This window comes from Cryptotermes secundus, unplaced genomic scaffold, assembly GCF_002891405.2.
Source record: "Cryptotermes secundus unplaced genomic scaffold, Csec_1.0 scaffold383, whole genome shotgun sequence".
NCBI lineage: Eukaryota > Metazoa > Arthropoda > Insecta > Blattodea > Kalotermitidae > Cryptotermes > Cryptotermes secundus.
In genome coordinates this window covers 429,253-447,877 of record NW_019723308.1, presented here as the reverse complement: position 1 = coordinate 447,877, position 18,625 = coordinate 429,253, and the positions used below count along the sequence as shown (strand labels likewise).

At 46.5% G+C, this 18,625-nt stretch overlaps 1 protein-coding gene across 2 annotated transcripts in view; it reads right to left on the bottom strand.

The window, feature by feature from the left end:
• The window catches only part of LOC111861763 (cytoplasmic polyadenylation element-binding protein 2), a 455,224-nt gene that overhangs the window by 110,999 nt on the left and 325,600 nt on the right, over window positions 1-18,625 (bottom strand). For both annotated transcript variants that reach the window (XM_023846596.2, XM_023846597.2), the window contains exon 3: window positions 10,356-10,406. In XM_023846596.2, the coding sequence (XP_023702364.1) occupies window positions 10,356-10,406 (51 nt within the window). The remainder of the gene's footprint in view (window positions 1-10,355; window positions 10,407-18,625) is intronic.

Genomic DNA, 18,625 nt, shown 5'->3' with positions numbered 1-18,625 from the left:
CGATCCAGTCCATACCATCCCATTCTATCTAAGATCCATTGTAACACTGTCCACCCACCTACGTCTTGGTCTTCCTAGCTGTCTCTTTGGATTGGATATTGAATTTATTGAATACTTACACACACAACTCTTAAAGTAATTACAGCGCCATCGCTAATCTCCACTTTACAAAACACACCATATAGTAAGTCAATTCGAGCTTGCTGTGTCTTCATCAACCGGCCCCTGGTAACGGCTTCTAACAGTTGAGATTCTTCAGCGCTGAAGTCCTCTCTGAATGGCAACTACCTTCAAACTGCCTATTTTCCTAAGAGCTTCCCATACAGAACTGACTTGGTTGCCCCAACTGCCTTCCTCATAACTCCTTTGAACGGCTCGCGCAGGCAACACTGTTCATTCTCGTATCCGTTTTAGCGAGACCGTGTTTATCGAGCCGTCCCATAGCAGCGGCCGTTGACTAGAAATGATACTGTTTCACAGCCGCTCGGTAGCAACGGCTGTTTATCTCGCTCCACAGTTCTTGCTTTGAGCAAGTATGCCACAATATCTACTGCAAACCCCCTGGCCTCTTCACGCTGCCCCTCCCCCCTCCCCCCCCAACAGCAGAGGACAGCTACAGGCCTCCCGAACAGCCCCACTGAGAGCAGCGAGGGCTGCATTTCTCAGTGTTCACTCGCTTCCCGCAACATGACCGTAATAAACTCTGCATAGGAAATGACGTTTACGGGCCTCGACACGGTGCTGACAACTCCTCTTTGAACTCAACTGATGGTAACGCAGTTGGAACAGCGTCTGTAAATAACACAGAAACTAACCAAAAAGCCAACTTCTGACTGAGGCCAACATGTGAGAACATCTCGCCCATGTATCCAAACATGTACCTTCAAACAAAAAACTAATTCCGTGGAGAAGAAAAGCCAACAGATGTTCAGGTTTTAAAAACATTCCTCGGCCTGCATGAAGCGTGCACATTTGAGGCCGTCCCTGGACCTTTTCATGAGCTAGTTCAATCCAATCCACATAATATTTACGATAAATATTACTATTATATTTACATCCACATAACTTTCTTCTAAATGATATCTTCCTTTCACGTTTACTAACACAAGTGCATGTCAAGTCTATCATGCGTGCTACACGCAAGCTCATCTCACGTGCAAATATTGTCTTCGGCATTTAAAAGCGGATCTGGAAATTTTATGGAAAATGAAATCAAGGATGCTTCAAAGGGAGAAGTTTGTGAACGTCACTTCGATACAACGCTGATGTATGTAGATGTCAGGAGTTCAGCGCCCGCTGCCGGTTTCCACCTCTGGCCTCAATATCATACATAATTCATCTGCGCGTCATGCGGGCCAGCTTCGCTCCCAGGAGCCCGCTCTCTACTCTTGATAAATGGTCGGGCCTAACTTGAATGACTTACAGCAAATAGAAAACAAGTGTCCGTATTTACATGTTAAAGCAGTCGTGGGAGGACGGACCTCTGCTACCGCTTGTTATATAACAGCGCTTACCAATCTGTATCTCTTCCGTAGGCAGTGCTAATGACAGACGAATGACATACTAAAATATGAAGTATTTTAACACATGTTCCGAGGATTCTTCAAGATGTTTGTGAGACTCAAAGACGTGGTGTTTGCTGGGAGGGAAATGGAATGGTCCAGAAACCTGACGTATTTCAAGAACCTTCGTAGTAGGAGAAAGGTCACCACTTACAGTCCCTTCTAAGACTCTCTTCAGCACAGTAACTTCGTACAATTTGGGGCGTATGGAACATTCTGACAGTTATCGCTTCAGACCGAAATTTTAGTTCCAGACTCATTCATTCATTCATCTGTAATCTGTCAAGACGACAGGTCCACAGTCTCTTCCAAAACAGTTCCTCCACTTGATGGGATCTAGAGCTTTCTCCTGCAAATGAAAATATCCTCTTCTGTCCCCAAGGTCATCCAGCATCTTCTTACGTCTTCTTCCTCGTCTTTTGGTCACTTCTATCCGCCCCTCTATCTTTCCTTCAATAACTTCTTTTAGAAGGCAGTTACCACGTAAGATATGACCAATCCAATTAGCCTTCCATTTTCTTATTTCGTGTAGGATATTCCTCTGCTCACTGACTCTAAATAACACTTCTTCATTTCTCACATAATCGGTCTAACTGATCTTCTCCATCCTTCTCCAACACCACATTTCGAAGCTTTCCAGGTGTTCCTGATCTACTGCCCTAAGTGTCCAAGTTTCAGCCCCATACAAAGCAATGCCCCAAATGTAGCATTTCACTAGTTTCTTTCTCAAATTTAAGTCCAATTTGCTGGTAAAAAGATTCTTCTTCCAGACTCATCACAAACAGAATGCGGCAACTTTTCCGTAGGAAGACCGGCCCGCAGTCCTCAATGTCACTCTTGTACACGAGTGTCTGCCTTCACTCGACGCACTGAGATTCCGTTTCGTGGCAAAGGCCGCGCGTTCAGACCGGCTCTGGAAGTCTCCCAGCCTCCCGTCCAATCGGTACCAGGGGTCTTTCCATGGAGATACAGCGGACGGAGCACAAAGCTGAGCATTTACTGCTCCCCCATACGTGTTTGAGTCATTAAGCGTAATCATTGGTCCAACGTGTCTGCTTTATCTTTCTCAACATAAGCAAGAACAAAGTTGTGGGCACTGAAACACGTTCGGCAGAACTTACACAAGGCAGGGCTTGAGGTGGACGACCCGACACCCAGCATACTGCACACTGACGCACGTCTTGCCGGCTATAGACGTGTTCAGTGACGCAGGCGGGCAGACCGGCTTCGAGGTACAGTGGCACCTAGTACAAAGGAAATAACAAGAAGATGGACGCATAATGAGCTACTGCACAATTCACATTCTCCACCGATCAAACCAACGAGGATGACATGGGAACTGAGAAATGAACGCAATATTTTAGTCGGAAAAAACGTGAACGGAAGACAAAGCTAGGGTAGATATGAGGATGGTATTAAAATTAACGGTAACTCGGTCAGTATAGTGGCCAGGTTACGGGTTGGACGATCGATTCTCGGCAGAGGCAAGGCATTTTTCTTCACAGCGTTGAGACCGACTCTGAGACGCATCCAGCCTTCTATCCACTTGCTCCCGAGGGCTATTTACCCGGGATAAAGTGATTAGGGCGTGAAGTTGAACATTTACCTCAGCCAAGTGCCGAGGCTTAGAAAGCGTCTACATTCCCCCATAGGTTTTCATGGTGTGATGCTTAATTAAGCAGAGGGACAATTTTACCTTCATCTTGGATACATATGAAATGATGCTGTTGATTGGATTCATCTGCCTCAGGATAGTATAGTGACTTATCACTTGCTAATATGGGAATGAACTTTCAGATTCTACAAAACGAGGGAACCTCTTCAACTGCTAGTCCACTATAAGCGTCTCAAGCATGAATCTTCGCCTTGAAGACATTATGGAAATTAAGCCTACTTAACGCGATGAGATCACACCACAGCACCCTTTCCTGAAGCAACGGCAACCCGCTGTACACACTGTCTCACTTCGCCCGGCTTTATAAGACATGCAGCCGCAAAAGAAATGTTCCGTCCTGGCTGAAGGTCACGACACGAGCCTCCGTATCGGCGGTAGAGTCTGTTGAGGGCAGAGGACGACTGCGCGACTGCACGATTGTCTTGGAATGCCTGCAGAAAACTAAGAATGGGAGGAACCCGGCACGTGGAGCAGCTCACTGGCGGAAGGCAGGACAAGATACGTTTCTGACTCTCACAGAGCAACCCCTCCACGTGATTCTTGGGCTTCTCAACTTCGCCTCAATATGTCTTCTCCGTTCCACAGTTCCAGCACCTCACACTCACTGGCGATACCGGACGATGGACAAAGTCAAGAGTGGTTACAGGGAAGTCAACACTGTCCGACTGGAAACACTAACATTCACAGGATCTAGCAACGCTAAAGTCAACATTAGTTCACCTCGGATTACTGGGCGGGGAGGGGGGGAGCCGGGGCATGAATCACACAGCAGGCACATGGGGCCCAGCCCTGCAGAGTTTGCAACCCCTTACCACCCGTTTCCACTGCGCTAACCTGTTCATGTAGCGACACTCGCGCCAGGAGCCTGCATGAGAACGACGAAAAGCGGCGTTCACAAAACTTGTCGTTACAGTATCGTTTTGACACTGAATGGTCAACCCAAATCTTCACTGAAATAGCATGTCGTAATATAACAGAGAAACAAGTAGAATCGAGTCCTGGCAGATGCTTAAGACGTGCCCTCAAATTATTGAATCGATTCATTGACGCTAGCACAAACTGATCACTATACAAAATGGTGACATGGTTCTGCGTATAATTCACACTGGTGCAAGTTCTCTATATGGACAACTGACTTCAAAGTTTCGAAACATCATGTTTTTAAAACACGAGGAAATGTCACACAGAATTCGTCTGTACATTTATTACGTACAATTTCAGGCAAGTCCAGTAGTTCAGTGTCCAGACTACCGCCCTCGCGCCGAAACGTGTAGGCTATACACAGATGTCGTTATTTCGTATTCTAGGAAATGTCATTAATAAACATGTATTCACACACACACACACACACACACACACTTCAGACGTTCCTACGAGCTAATTTGGCCGATGTCATAAGCATATACAAACATGGGACAGCCTTCAATGGAACCGCGTGCATACCAAATGACACGAGCCTGATCAGTCCTACTGGTTCAAAAGTTGGGGCGCGGTGGTTCTTCCGGGGATTGAACCCACAGACAATCAAGTTTCATACTTCAGGATACGAATCCGGTCCTTGGTGAAGGCGTGACACGCGACAGCGCAGAAGCAGCGCGATAACAACTCCCTGCCTTCCAGCGTCGCCAGTAAATTACAGAGTCCGGCTCCCCCCAAGGATTGGAAATCGCGCTCTTACTCGGCATGAAGACGCGTGCGAGGGAACGGGAAATTGAGGCGTCGTGCCAAAGTAATATTAACTTTGCCAAGCATGGAAAATAACAGCAGCGAAACGGCGGAAGAGAGCAGCAGCGATCGCATCGGAACGGCGTCTTGGCGTGCAGCAGAAGCCAGGTCCTTCCTCTTCGGATTTCTAACCGCAGTGACATGACTGCTTCTCAGGATAACATTAACTGCTGAGATCAGAAAGCGAGAAGACGCGCAGCTTATGCTGCGACATGGGATCCAAACACAAGTCAGACACTTCTGCTTAGTTCTGGGGTGCTCCGTCCGCCAGGCTCTGGTGAAGGCTGACAGGCATCACGACAACGGTACGCCATTCCTCACATACGCACACACAACGGAATTCCGAATGCACTGGACAGTTCTCTACCCCCAGACCTTCTGCATGCAGGACAAATATTTTCTCCGGAATACAAAAAAGGGCCGAATCTATATATGGCTTCAGTTTCGCATGGCGATGGTTATGACACGTGTAGTCTGGTATGTGTCTATCGCCGTTTCTGAGTACCAAACTCTCTCCATCTTCAGGAGATGTCCTCCCGAAATTGTGATAACCATCTACCAGACTACACGGCGCCGTTACTTAACTTCAATGTAAGATCAACTGATTCTGACATTCAAGTTGTATATAGCTAGTGTCTCGACTCATTCTGTGCTCAGCAAGGCTGTACGGCGGCATATCGACACACACTGATGGCATATCCCCTCACAGCACGAAACAAATTCAGACAAAAGTTGCACCACTGTACAGGATTTAATACACTGTTTTCTCACGCCTTTAGCATTTCGCTCTGAACACAGGCAAACAAGCCGCGCTACAACGACATATCACAATTGCCCTGTTTCGAGCTCAATCTGACTTTGAAATGAAATCCAAAGATGCAAATTACGTGCCTCTTCTCACTGCTAAGTAATGCAAACCCGTAAGCCAGGCAAATGACATGCACTGTTTTTCATACCCACGTTAATTTGCTACAACTGAATCTTAAACCGGGTCAATTTAATGTTTAAAGGGTCTTGGAGTAAGCCTGTACCCGGTCTCCTAAGGCCCCTATTCCAGCTGTTGCCAACCCCAAGCGCCCACAGGATATCCGAATATGGTTACACAGTTGTGAATCTGGCGACTAGACTATGGGCTGAACGGCCGAGAAATAGGGGTTCGATTCCCGGCAAGGGCAAGACAATTTTATTTCTCCACAGCGTTCAGACCGGCTCTGAAGTCCAGCCAGCATCCTATCCAATAGGTACTGGCGACTCTTCTCCAGGGATTAATGTGGCCGGTGCTTGAAGCTGAACACACCACCATATAGTGCTGAGGTTAGAAATTTTCATAGCGCGGTGCTTAACCCTTTAAAGACTGAATTTCTTCTAAATAATATACAACCTCACAGTACGTCTCCGCTAGAAGGCCCAACCGGTTAATGCCGTTTATTGTGAGAACCACACAAAATACATAAGAACATACTCCGTAGGCAGAACGCGAAGTTCAAGTATGTTAAAGCAAGTGGTACACATAGTAACCACAGGTCTTCACCTGTCCCCCCCTTCTACTCAAGAACCATAGGTCAATTGCGCCAAAGCGTCCAGGTTATTCCGGACTTGGTGGGCCACCGTTCCAAAATTCGGTATGCAGAGTTTAAAATGAAACGACAAGTTCCCACATATCATTATCATAGTCGTAATTATTACGCTGTCAGGTTCGGAACGTCACAGCTGAGAGCACGCACAACCAACCTGAACACTGTAGGCGGGACGTCACAGTCCACAGACCCGACTTCCCTCAGCCGGAGCCCTCACACTTTCACTCCTGCGGTCACAGCGCAGGCGCATCCACTCAGCCATAACGCTGTGATGTATTCACAGCTGAATTACGTGGGATGAATTGCTCCAGTTTACATACTTTGCTACGGAAGTCTGACAAGCTGAGTCAACAAATTCGTTGCTAGTAACTCGAACCGTGAAACACTCAGGACATTGAGTTTACACTTGCAGTACATGAACCCACATAACTAACACACTTACAGTAATGCTGTATACGTTCTACATTAATAATCTATTTTATTATGAACCATATTATAGAGACAGGAAGTTGCGTCTAACGTAAGAATACTTGCTGATACGAGGCTTAAGGCATATAAACGGTGATGCAACGTGCAAGTGTCGTGTCGTGGAGAAGGCTAAGGAACAGAGCCCACTCGTCGGATCCAGCATGTGACATGACATCACTGACCAGCAAGCACCCTGGATCATGTTCTGGGACTTGAGGGCTGACCTCAGGATTTTATCTCAGCTACTCCGCATCGATACTCTGTCTCTGTGACAGTTCACTCTGTACAATCTGATAAATATTGTAGCATACGAATATGCTCAAGACAAGAAATGTGAAGCCAGAAAAAAAGTCGTTGCTAGCGAACGTCTCTGAAATAACATCCGTTTCTAGACAACGGCCACGAAACAAACAACGGAATAACGTCCGCTGCTAGGCAGCAGATTCTTAATACGCAAATATACCAGAGCCGTTGCTGAGTAACGAACTGTTCCCATAAAACAACTGAACAGCAAAAGAGGAACTGTGTTTTCTGTGCGGTCCAAGCCGAGATGTTATAACCGAGACACGTTTAGAAGTCAGTCATTTCACCCGTGTGGAGGCGGGGTCGAATACCTCCAACGTGACCCTGCGAGTCGTAGGAGGCGACGAAAAGGGAAGTCTCAAATCTGAGAAAGTAAAATATGGTGGCGAGTCACAAGGGACTCGGACACGAGAAAAACTGCGCTGGCAAGGCCAGCAGCTTATATAAAAGACAGACCAGTCCTCTCGTCAGAGAGGGCGCCCCTCAAAAACAATACCGTAAATGTCAAACAGTAATAAATATCTCGACACCAAGACTTACTGACTGACTGACCGTCAGTCGCAATGTGACTTGGACTTGGAAGTCAGTCATTTGTTGGATAATAGCCAGCCAGTAAGGACTTTAGCAGTGGACATTGTTAAGATCAGTTGCCAGGAATCGACCAGTGAACGTAAACCAATAAGACTCAGAGTGCGTTCTAGTGATTTGTAAAGTGTGGAAATAAGCTATAATTACTTGTAGTTACGACCTGTAAGTGGTCAATCAATCCAATATCCAATCCACAACCCTGTCGAGAGTCACTGATACACGTGACAATATATACAGTATATGCGAGTTTCAGTCTATTTCTTAAGTGGTCAGCGAACTCCGTGAATCAGACTTCCGCTCTGCATTATCTGTAGCTTCCCACTACCAACCCTAGGGATATAACAAAATGAATGTCTGAATTTAGGGAACGATTTTCCACCTAGGTTACTGTTATTATTCAGCAATCAGCATTACTTCCTGAACTTGTTATCTGGATTCCTTCAGCAGACAATAAGAATGTAGAATGCGCCTCTCATTGCCAAACATGTCACAGACATGTTCTACTCTTCGTATGGGCGGGGCTGCTCTCAAATGTAACACGCCACTTGTTGGGCCCGTGCGCAAAACTATGGAAGGCTTGCGCTTCAAGCGTCCGCCCGTCCGTCCGTGCCGACCAATTTCGGTTAAAATCTGACACAAATAGGACTCCACATGAACACTTGCTACACGCTTGGGGGGGGGGCATATTCTAGCATAAAATGTTGAATGTTTGGGGCAACAGTGAATAATAGACTCGAAATTATGTTGAAGGAAGCGGGCGTGGCCCAGCTTGAAGCACAGGCATTTTCCTGTAGGTAAAGCCATCCACAATCTCAGTCAGTGTCCTGGACGAGACTGGAATCTGGAACCTGCCATACAGAAGAATGAAGCGTTTCCGCCTGAGCCAGCGTACTCGGTGTGTACCAGTGGCAACATGCACTTGGTCGGAGCGTTTACGCTTGAGCCAGCGTACTTGATGTGTACCAGTGGCAACATANACCAGTGGCAACATGCACTTGGCCGGAGCGTTTCCGCTTGAGGCAGTGTACTCGGTGTGTACCAGTGGCAACATGCACTTGGCCGGAGCGTTTCCGCTTGAGGCAGTGTACTCGGTGTGTACCAGTGGCAACATGCACTTGCTTCCACTGATACTGATGAAGCTGAATGGTAGTTAGGGCACGAATGGTACTGTAGTTAGGGCACAAGTGACTTATGTTCCTGAGTGAGAATTAACATCAGCAGCATGGAACAGGTTAATGTACATCTGTTATGCAGAGTGTGTCTCATGATTATTCTTGCGATCAGTTCTATAGAAAAAGGGCTGCCGACTACCAGCGGCACTGACTCCTCACATTTCGATTTGCCCGAAATTAATATAACAAGACTAATGATGTCACGTGTATAAGTGTGACAATAGAGAGGGTTTGGAATGATAATTGCATTTCTTCAACACTTACAGATCGTAACTAGGCTATCGCTAATTCACACACTCTGCTGTTCACTACAGCACACACTTAAGTCTTCTCAGTCTGCTATGTTTTCACCAGTGGACGTTCCCTTGCTCCCGGGCTCACGTCCTCGCAGGCTGGTGACCATCTCACACTAACTTCCTATTCTTCTAACTGAAGTCTCAAGACCCCCATAATGGCAGCTTCTTCTCGTTACATTGCCTCGGCACATAAAACACCGCACCTCACTGTTTTAGTTCAACTGTTACCATGGGACCGTGTTTGTTTGTGATTCCGTTACTCTGTAACGACAGTTATTTATGTCCTTGTCTCGCGGTCGTTGACAAGCAACGGGTCTGCGTGCCACAATAACAACAAAAACAACTTACTATCACGTCCCTTACGTCCCTGATCTGTGAGCGCTCAGAGGTTTACTCGGCTTAGATGTTCAGTCCACGACGGGTAAGTGTCCACCCAGCGCTCGAGAGGGATCACACCGGCAGGGCCTACTAATTCACAACCCCTTCCATGCCTCCCCCCTCCCTCTCAACTGCTATACAGTAAACCTAACTGAGCGTACAGCCTGCCATGCCACAGAAATTCCAAGCTCGACCCCCAGAGCATTCCCACAGTGCCTCAAATTGCAGGACGGAATGGTGAAACATTTGCGCTGTTAGCGCAGACTGAAGTCGATACGTTCAGGTCTGATGACGGCCTCAGGCAATGTGTGTTAATCTTCCACATAACGACAATTCGTGCACATCTTAGTGACATGGGATAAGGATATAATGGCAGAAGCTGAGTCCTAATTCAGACTCACATCATATTGGTTCACTCAGGGCTGCTAATCAGTTTCAGAACTCAGCAAGAATCAAACGATGTTTACCGATCCTGATCAGGAATGCACGGCCAAGTGCCTCATTGACTGAAATTAAATTCCCTTAACCTGCACTAAAGAGAGAAACTTCCCCCAGTTCAACAGATTTATTTCGTGCAGTACGTAGAACGCATGCGCTATCACAGGACTTACCGTGCAGCTGGGCCAGCGACTGGAGGGCATTCGCGTTGCAGTTGATGAATCCTGAAAGAGACAAGATCCCCATTACAACATGCTACAATGTTTCTAAAACTAATATGGTACCTTCAAGGATTACAAAGCAACTGTTCCAACTGGAGCAACGCTTCATATTGTATTATAATGCCATGCGTTAAACAATAAAAATTCAGAAGTAATGAGACGGGCACCATGGTAATACCGAAAATCGGTCACAGTGTTTTTCTGGGGCGGACGCATGCGCATCATGTTGACAGCAGCGTTACCTGATGTCATAGTGGGGTTCTGGCCATTAATTGACAGACGAACGTCTGATAGTACGTATTTTATGGCGTATTGAATCCCCCTCTCTCTAAATAATACTGTGGCGTATTGCGCTATGGAGGACATCCCCTCCCCCTCCATCGGTGACGTAACAACATCGAGCGCTGTCGCTGCTACGGTAACAGGCCAGTCAACACTGCGCCCCCTCCACCGCGGTGACGTAACAGGCGACAACACCTGTAAACACGGCGACTAAGCAACAGGGAAACGAGGCGTTTTCCGTTGTCTGGCTGAGGGTTTATAAGAGGACTGCACTGCCTACACCCGTGTGGAGGCGGTATCGAATACCTCCACAGTGACCCTGCGAGTCGTAGGAGGCGACGAAAAGGGAAGTCTCAAATCTGAGACAGTAAAATATGGTTGCGAGTCCAAAGGGACCAGGACCCGAGAAAGAATGCGCTGGCAAGGGCCAGCAGCATATACAAAAGACAGACCCGTCTTCTCGTCAGAGAGGGCGCCCCACAGAAAAAAGACCGTGTCAAATGGTAATAATTAATATCTCGTCATGAGCCCCAGATGGGGCTCGATATCAAGACTTACTAACTGACCGTCAGTCGCAATGTGACTTTGACTTAAAGAGTCAGTTAAAATGTAGCACCCGCCGAAGACAGTTGAAATATAGCAGCAGTCGCGGAAAGAAGAACCGAACGCGTGGTTGGAAGATTTATTGTGATAACTGAAAAGGTGTTGGGAGTGTGTAATTCACAGAGACTTGTATAGCTCCCGCGTTATAAATACGCGAAGACTATTGAGGATAGAGTGAACAGAATAGTGTGTAAGGTTTGTAAATTTTGTAAATCCGCAACAGTGTTATAATTAATTGTAGCTACGACTTGTAGGTTGTTAAATAAACCAATTAACAATCCGAACGGCGTCTTCAGAGACAAAACACGTTACAATACTGTGACGTGTATACCCATTGTCAAGTAACAGATGTGTAACCAGGATACAGTACAACAGCCGTTGCTAGGGAAAAGCTCTGTGGACACATTTCCCCGGCAACGGGAGAACATACAATATGAAAGAGACGTTTTATGTGCGGTCCGTGCCGCGGCTATATAACGAGGACCAGTAGTTCATTGTTGGGTGAATTGAGTAGGAGAGGAGTATCATCCGTGTGGCGGCGGGGTCGAATACCTCCACCGTGACCCTGCGAGTCGTAGGAGGCGACGAAAAGGAAAGTCTCAAATCTGAGACAGTAAAATATTGTCGCGAGTACCAAGGGATTCGGACCCGAGAAAGACTGCGCTGGCAAGGGCCAGCAGCATGTATAGAAGACATACCCATCCTCTCGTCAGAGAAGGCGCCCACAAAAAACAAAACCGTAACTGTAAAACTGTAATAAATATCTGGTCATGAGCCCCAGGAGGGTGCTCGACACCAAGGCTTACTGACTGACTGGCCGTCAGTCGCAATGTGACTTTGACTTTGAATTGTTGGGTGTGGGAGAGAGGCTGTCCCTCAAACCACCTTTCAGTCAAAAGCTGCAAACAAAATATAACAGACTCGCGTTGGAAAGATTACGGCATTTAAGTGTGCTGCCTCTAACGTCGCAGTATTTCTGACTGACAAAATTATAACCTGCTGCTGTACCCAGGGGTGCCAACTGAGCCATACCGGAACTAATGGTGATGAAGAAAGAATATTAATTATTTTCAAAGCAGTATCAGACGGACGAGAATAGCAGCACGTATGGGAAACACGAGAAATGCATAGAAAATTCTAGTCGAAACGCCAAGGTGTGGACGAGAAGATGTTATTAAAATGAATCTCAAAGGAAACGAGGATATAGTTCATTTGGTTAAGGAAGTGGAACAGTGCGGGCTCCTGACAAACGAGCTAATGGGACTTCGGGTTTCACGAGAGGCCAGCAGTTTCTTGAAAAGTTCCACAAAAGACTGCTCCGTGAATTTCGTTAACAGAGGAATCTGGAGTGAAATACAGGTTAGTTGCACGTCTGGGAGCGAAGTTACGGGAACTCAGTCTTCGCACTACTACGAGTACTTAGTAACCGGATGTCAGTCTCGAAACATGATCGTTTGCTTTCTGTCTTCCATCCCTCTCAACATGAACTGAATCACTACTGAATTCAGCATAATGAGAAAGCTATCATGCCAAGTTTATGGTTGACCACGACATAAACCGAGTATCACATGATGGAATCCTTCACGTCAGTCTCTAGAGAGCTTACTTCTTACTTTGTAAATCCTCAAGGCCGTGCCATAGCTCAGACGGTTAGTCGCCGGCTGGATTTCCACCGCGGCGGTCCGGATTCGAGCCGAAGTCAGGTCATGTGGTATTTGTGACGGACATAGTAGAACTGCGGCAGGTTTTCTCCGAGTACTTCCGTTTCCTCTGCCAATTCTCATTCCACCGACTGCTTCACATTCATCATCATCTATCGTCCGGGGCTGGTATAATAGGCCAATTAGTGGCCGACGTACCAAGTGAACTCAGTCTCGCCCCACCCCAAGAGACAAAAAAAAAAAACTAGTACAGTCTCTGGAGGTCCGCGGCCTGGAGCTTCCACACCCTTTCGGCCACTGCCTGCTGCACATTGGTCGCCAAGCATAATGCAATTATTTGACAATAAACAACGTTGCGATTTATTGATCACATGTGCAGAACTTGTGTTTCTGCGTCAGGCACTGAGTGAACTCGACGACCGGTGTCGGGATATCACGAAACGTCGCTCTGCTTGCTAAGTGCAACGGCAGAGTGAGCATGAGAGAGGCGGTGAAGTCCGAGTTATTGTTACTGCTTGAAGATGCGCTCAGCTGTGTCCACCAGCTATTCTCACAGCGATCTGCATGAAGGTCGCGACAATGGAGGTTACCTCAGCGCTATGTTTCGTAAGTTCCAACCTTCAGCTATTTCAAAATGGCGGTTGTGCAACACGAGACGTGGGAGTGATATTAGCACCGTTTATTATACACTTCTCAAAAGCAGCAGCTCCCGACTTCTTTACGCAGCAACTTGTGATACAGCAGAGTATGACTACACAGCACCGCGGTTTGGGAGAGCACATCACTGAGGATGGCAAACCCATGACAGGAGAATCTGGAGAAAGATGGCTACACGGCGACCGCGAGATACATAAGCTCGTGATAGAAGTACACTTCACACGTAACTCTTGTAGCCTTCAAGTTGCGTCAGTCGACATTTCTAACTTCAAAATCCCAATCTGGGTCTTGAGGACTGTGTACCCAACACGCTAAAGCTCAAGAGCTTGTCGTCATGAAACTGTACCGGGTCTGAAACCAATACCTCTCAGAACATGATGTTACTTAAAAACAAAGGCAACTGGGGGTAAAAGAGGGAGAGCACAAGCAGGAATCAGTTCCACGCTCGATTCGTTTCAGTCAGCAGATAATATGTCGTCGCAAGAACTTGGCACGAACTGCCTGGGTCCCGTGGTTGTATGAACATCACCCAATCGCCTGCTCTTCTCTTCGTCCCAATGATTCGTGTTCCAGAGCCCAGCCGGAGGGTTTCAGCTACCCAGTTTCCTCATAATATCTGGAATATTACAGCCATGCAATACCCACAAATTCCATCTGTTCTCATTCAGCCTTTCGGCATTCACTTCTGGTTTTTTCGCGGCCTATTGAACATACTTCAAAGTACGTTTTGCTACTTAAGTCTTCGTTAATAACGACGTGTGCTTGCCGAAATGTCTCCTAATAATGTCATTTACTTTCTTATAAGACTGTACTACTATCTCCATATCCGTTCTGAAGTGTGAAATAAAATATGTAATATGCCGTGGAAGTCCATAGGGCTGTGAGCCGTCGAGGCTCCCTTCTAGACCATCGGCTCATAGATGGCGGTGGGGTTGTCAGCTTACGCTGCGGCCGCGCTATACCACTAGTTAGATTCCCGGTACTCATTTCTGTTACAGGCTTAAGTCGACCCCAGGGCCATAGTGAGCCTGGAAAGAATAGGTCGAATGGATCGAACCAGTGACCCTCCGGCTTGTAGCTTAGTGGTTAAACAAACTACGCTACCGCGTGCTCCGTTGTGTGAGATAAGGTATTCTTAGTGGTATTGTTTAATATAATTTCAATGTGTTGACATTATGCATGTTCCATTAACTTAGTTGTGGTGGTACAGACTTTTATACAAATTTCGTCACATTTCTTATTTCGTTGTATAAAATCGAAATTTCCACCACGAAATTAGGAAAGTGTTCAGCTATTAGTTTTAAAGGTTCTTCATAGATTGCTCTTGTCATTTCGTAAGACGTTTATAGAGTCATGTCAGGAAACTGAGTACATTAGCCTCGCACACCATACTTTTCCACTGGGGTGCCATAATCTGTGCTCGTGTACCTTCCTCTGACTGATGCAAACACAAGGCCCAACAGGCAATTAATCTGAACTGCACACAGTGCTGCTCAAACGAGCAAGTGATGTACCGCGAATTATACGCATGTTTAATCGTTTAAATTTCGATTCATTGGTCTCTAAGTATGCGAGTATGTCACGGAGCCTGGGATTCTGCTTTGAGGTTTGAAGCCAGATATCTCAGCACAAGGCAATTCTGCCACCAAAAGTCAGGTCCAGAGGGGTCCAGAAAGCTGGAGCAGATCCTGAGGCTGATGGCTTCCAGATGTGGACATGCATTAGTTATGATGACGTGACTTTCATTAGTTTTAACCAATAGGAATGCCTACATTCGATGTACGGGTGAGGCACTCTGTTCGAACGCAGCCTCTTGACAATGAGGGGCTCGTTTTTGCGTGAAATGTCACTTCTTGGACGGCTGATGTGTCAGTGGCACAAATCATCTCGGGGGGCTTTTTGTTTCAACTTCAAAAGTCGACACATGTCTTTGGTGATTCCGGCAAATTCATTACAATAAATGAATACCAGTGTAGTAGTTAAATTTACGCGAGCTAGCAACTCAACATCACATCAATATGCCTCGACGCTTCTACGACTTAAGTAATTCAGTGCTAAACTTGTCCCTGTGCTTAACTAATTAAGCACTACGCCATGAAGGCGTATCGGGAGTGGATGTATAGCTCCACGTTTTCTCGTCCTCGGCACTAGTTGGAGCTGAGTGGTCAACTTCATGCCCCGGTCGCTTTACCCCTAGGGAAACAGCCCCCGGTTCCCACTGGATAGGAGGCTGGGTGGGCCCCAGAACCGGTCTGGAAGACATAGACAAGAGAAAATTTCACCCCTACCGGGACTCAAACTCCGACCATTCGATCTTCCAGCATGTAGCTAGTCGCTATACCGACGGCGTTATCCCGGCAAGTGATTTGGCGTTAAAGAGTGTAAATTGGTGAAGCATATCAAATGCACATTATCAATGTGAATCATGTGGCTTGCTGTATGGTGTACGACCGATGTGTTTCCCCGTTAACTCGACCTTCTAGACGGAGTCAAATATTTACCTAACCCAGCCATTCCCATAATAACAAAAACCTACCCTGTAATATTAATCCACCAGAATTACCAATCCACACCTCAGCTGACGCCGCCCAAATTGGAAGGTTGGTTTGACTTGGCCGGTTATGTAGGCAATAGTTTCACTTTTGCACTGAACTCTGTCTCACGGTGTTTAGTACAGTCGCAGAAAATGCGGAAGTTCTTAATTAAAATCTTCAGCTCTTTGTTAGCAAGTAGCAATGAGCACTTCTCACAAGTTAGCTGCAGTTAAGGCGTCATTTACTCCGTATTCAGAAACACTGTTTCGTGGAATGTACATTATAATTTAATTAAAATTAAACAGCTTTTCTCCTGTAACACCGCCACATTGCGACGCCAGCAGCCATGACAAGCAAAGCCGAACTTCTTACCTGTTCAGTTGCACAGAACAAACATTTCCAATTATGGAGCAAACATGAAACAGTTTTAAACTCACTCTTTCACATTCTTAAGAAAATCATCATGAAAATGAGATTAACATTCCGACCATTAAGTGTCAAAGAACACGACGGAACGTATTTTCAATTAACAGCGAACAAACGCTCAGTTTCATTACAAAGCCGCGATAAGGCACATTATGGCGCAGACATCGCCATTCTAAATCCGAAGATTTAATTAGGAACTTAGTCACCAAGTTCTCAGTGTTGCTTGGGCTCGGTGACAAGAGCCGACACTCATATGGCTTGGGGTTACTGAGACGAAACACGCAGAGGCATCAGGTGCAGGGGGGAGCCACCCAAAGTAGTACACACGACTTCAGCTGTCTGTGTTCAGTCAAAGAGACATGCGCACAAGGCTCTAGTCCGAAACTAGGAGAGAAGAGAACTTACAAGATACGTGTATATGGGAAGGTAACACTAAGACAGACCTCAGAGAAACGCGGTATGGCTTCAATTCGAGTGGCTCATGATACTGCCATGTGGCAAGTCCAACTAGAGACGAGGTTTGGATTGGTAACTGGATTTATTGGACACTTACAGAACGTAACTATAAATAATTACGACAAGCTCACTGAGTTGCACACTCCAAAGATCACTCTAACTACAGCACAAATACAGTCTTCTCAGTCTTCCCTAGTCGTTACGTGGTAGCGGCTTTCAACGCCCGACGTTCCCCGTTCCTCTGAGTTCCCTAAGCGTCCCCGGCCTCAGCTACCAGCTTCTCACGTCTCTCAACTCACTCAACCTAATTGCTAGTCCTCGTGATATGTGTATAGCCACTGCGCGGACAGCACAGCAAGCATTTCTTCCATTATTGCGTGTTCCCCGTTGCCAGGGAAACGTGTCTACAGAGCTGTTCCCTAGCAACGGCTGTTGTACTGTCGCCTGTTTACAGCGCTGTTACTTGGCAATGGGTCTACATGTAGATTCTAAAGGGTTCGGATGATGGTGGATGACACATAGAATTACTTGGTTTTGGGACTTTTTCCATCGTCCGGAATTCTAAGTCTACATATCACAATATGTCACGGTGGCATGCTCTTGTGAGCACGGTAATGAACATTCCGATTTCGTAAAAGGTGGGGGATTTCTTAACTAGCTGAGTGACTATCAGCTTCTCGAGGAGGGCTGTACTCCATGCAGTTAATTAACAGGGCCAGACGAAATGCAAAGTGATGACACATTATTATTATTTTGAAAACAAAGAGCCCCATCGTGGATGCAGGAGGATCGGCGCCCTAACTGAGTCACTGACACGCAGTACCTCAATTCAAATCTCGCATATACAGGCACATCACTGAATCGCATGATGACAAGTGAGTTTTGCTGGAGGCTGACCTACATTTACACGGAGCAATGTTTAAACCGTTCTGTAGAATAACAGCCGTGTGCACCGACCTAAGCAGCACTTGAACAACTATCCCTACAGCAGCCCCAGATCTCCGGGATGGCTGCGACAGGTGTAGCTGCGAAGGAGTGGATCCATGAACAGGTTGTCAGCATTTCAATACTGACCACCGCCTTGAACATCTGCTCATTAGAGCTATAGATCTGAAAGCCCAATCTGTTCCAGCAATCCCTGCTCCAACAGCGCAGGGAGTAAGAACTTGCGTGCCTTGCGATCTCGATGTCTTCCTGTCAACAATATTCAGCGCTGTGTCCTTGAGCTATGACACGCATGCAACAACTGCCATTACGTCCCGTAATCAGTAGGAAAACTGTTCGGGTTTCCGTAAGGATGCAGCCGAAAGGGTAAGCAAATCCAAGACTGCATTGCCTGAAGACACGAGTTTCAGCAAACCTTAATTCGTTAAAGTGTGAAGCAATGCGAAGTTGTGGCTCACGGGCTTGCCTATCGGGCGGTGTTGGACCACTGCTCGTCAGCACAGACTCTCCTGGGATTGATCCCTGGCCTCAAAAACCAAAAATCTAGGTATTTAGTTCAGCTACTGCTGACAGATAACACATACTCGAAGAATATGTTTGCGATTTTCACAAACATTTTGCCACATAACACTATAGATTGCATCTTAGTTTCCTTCGC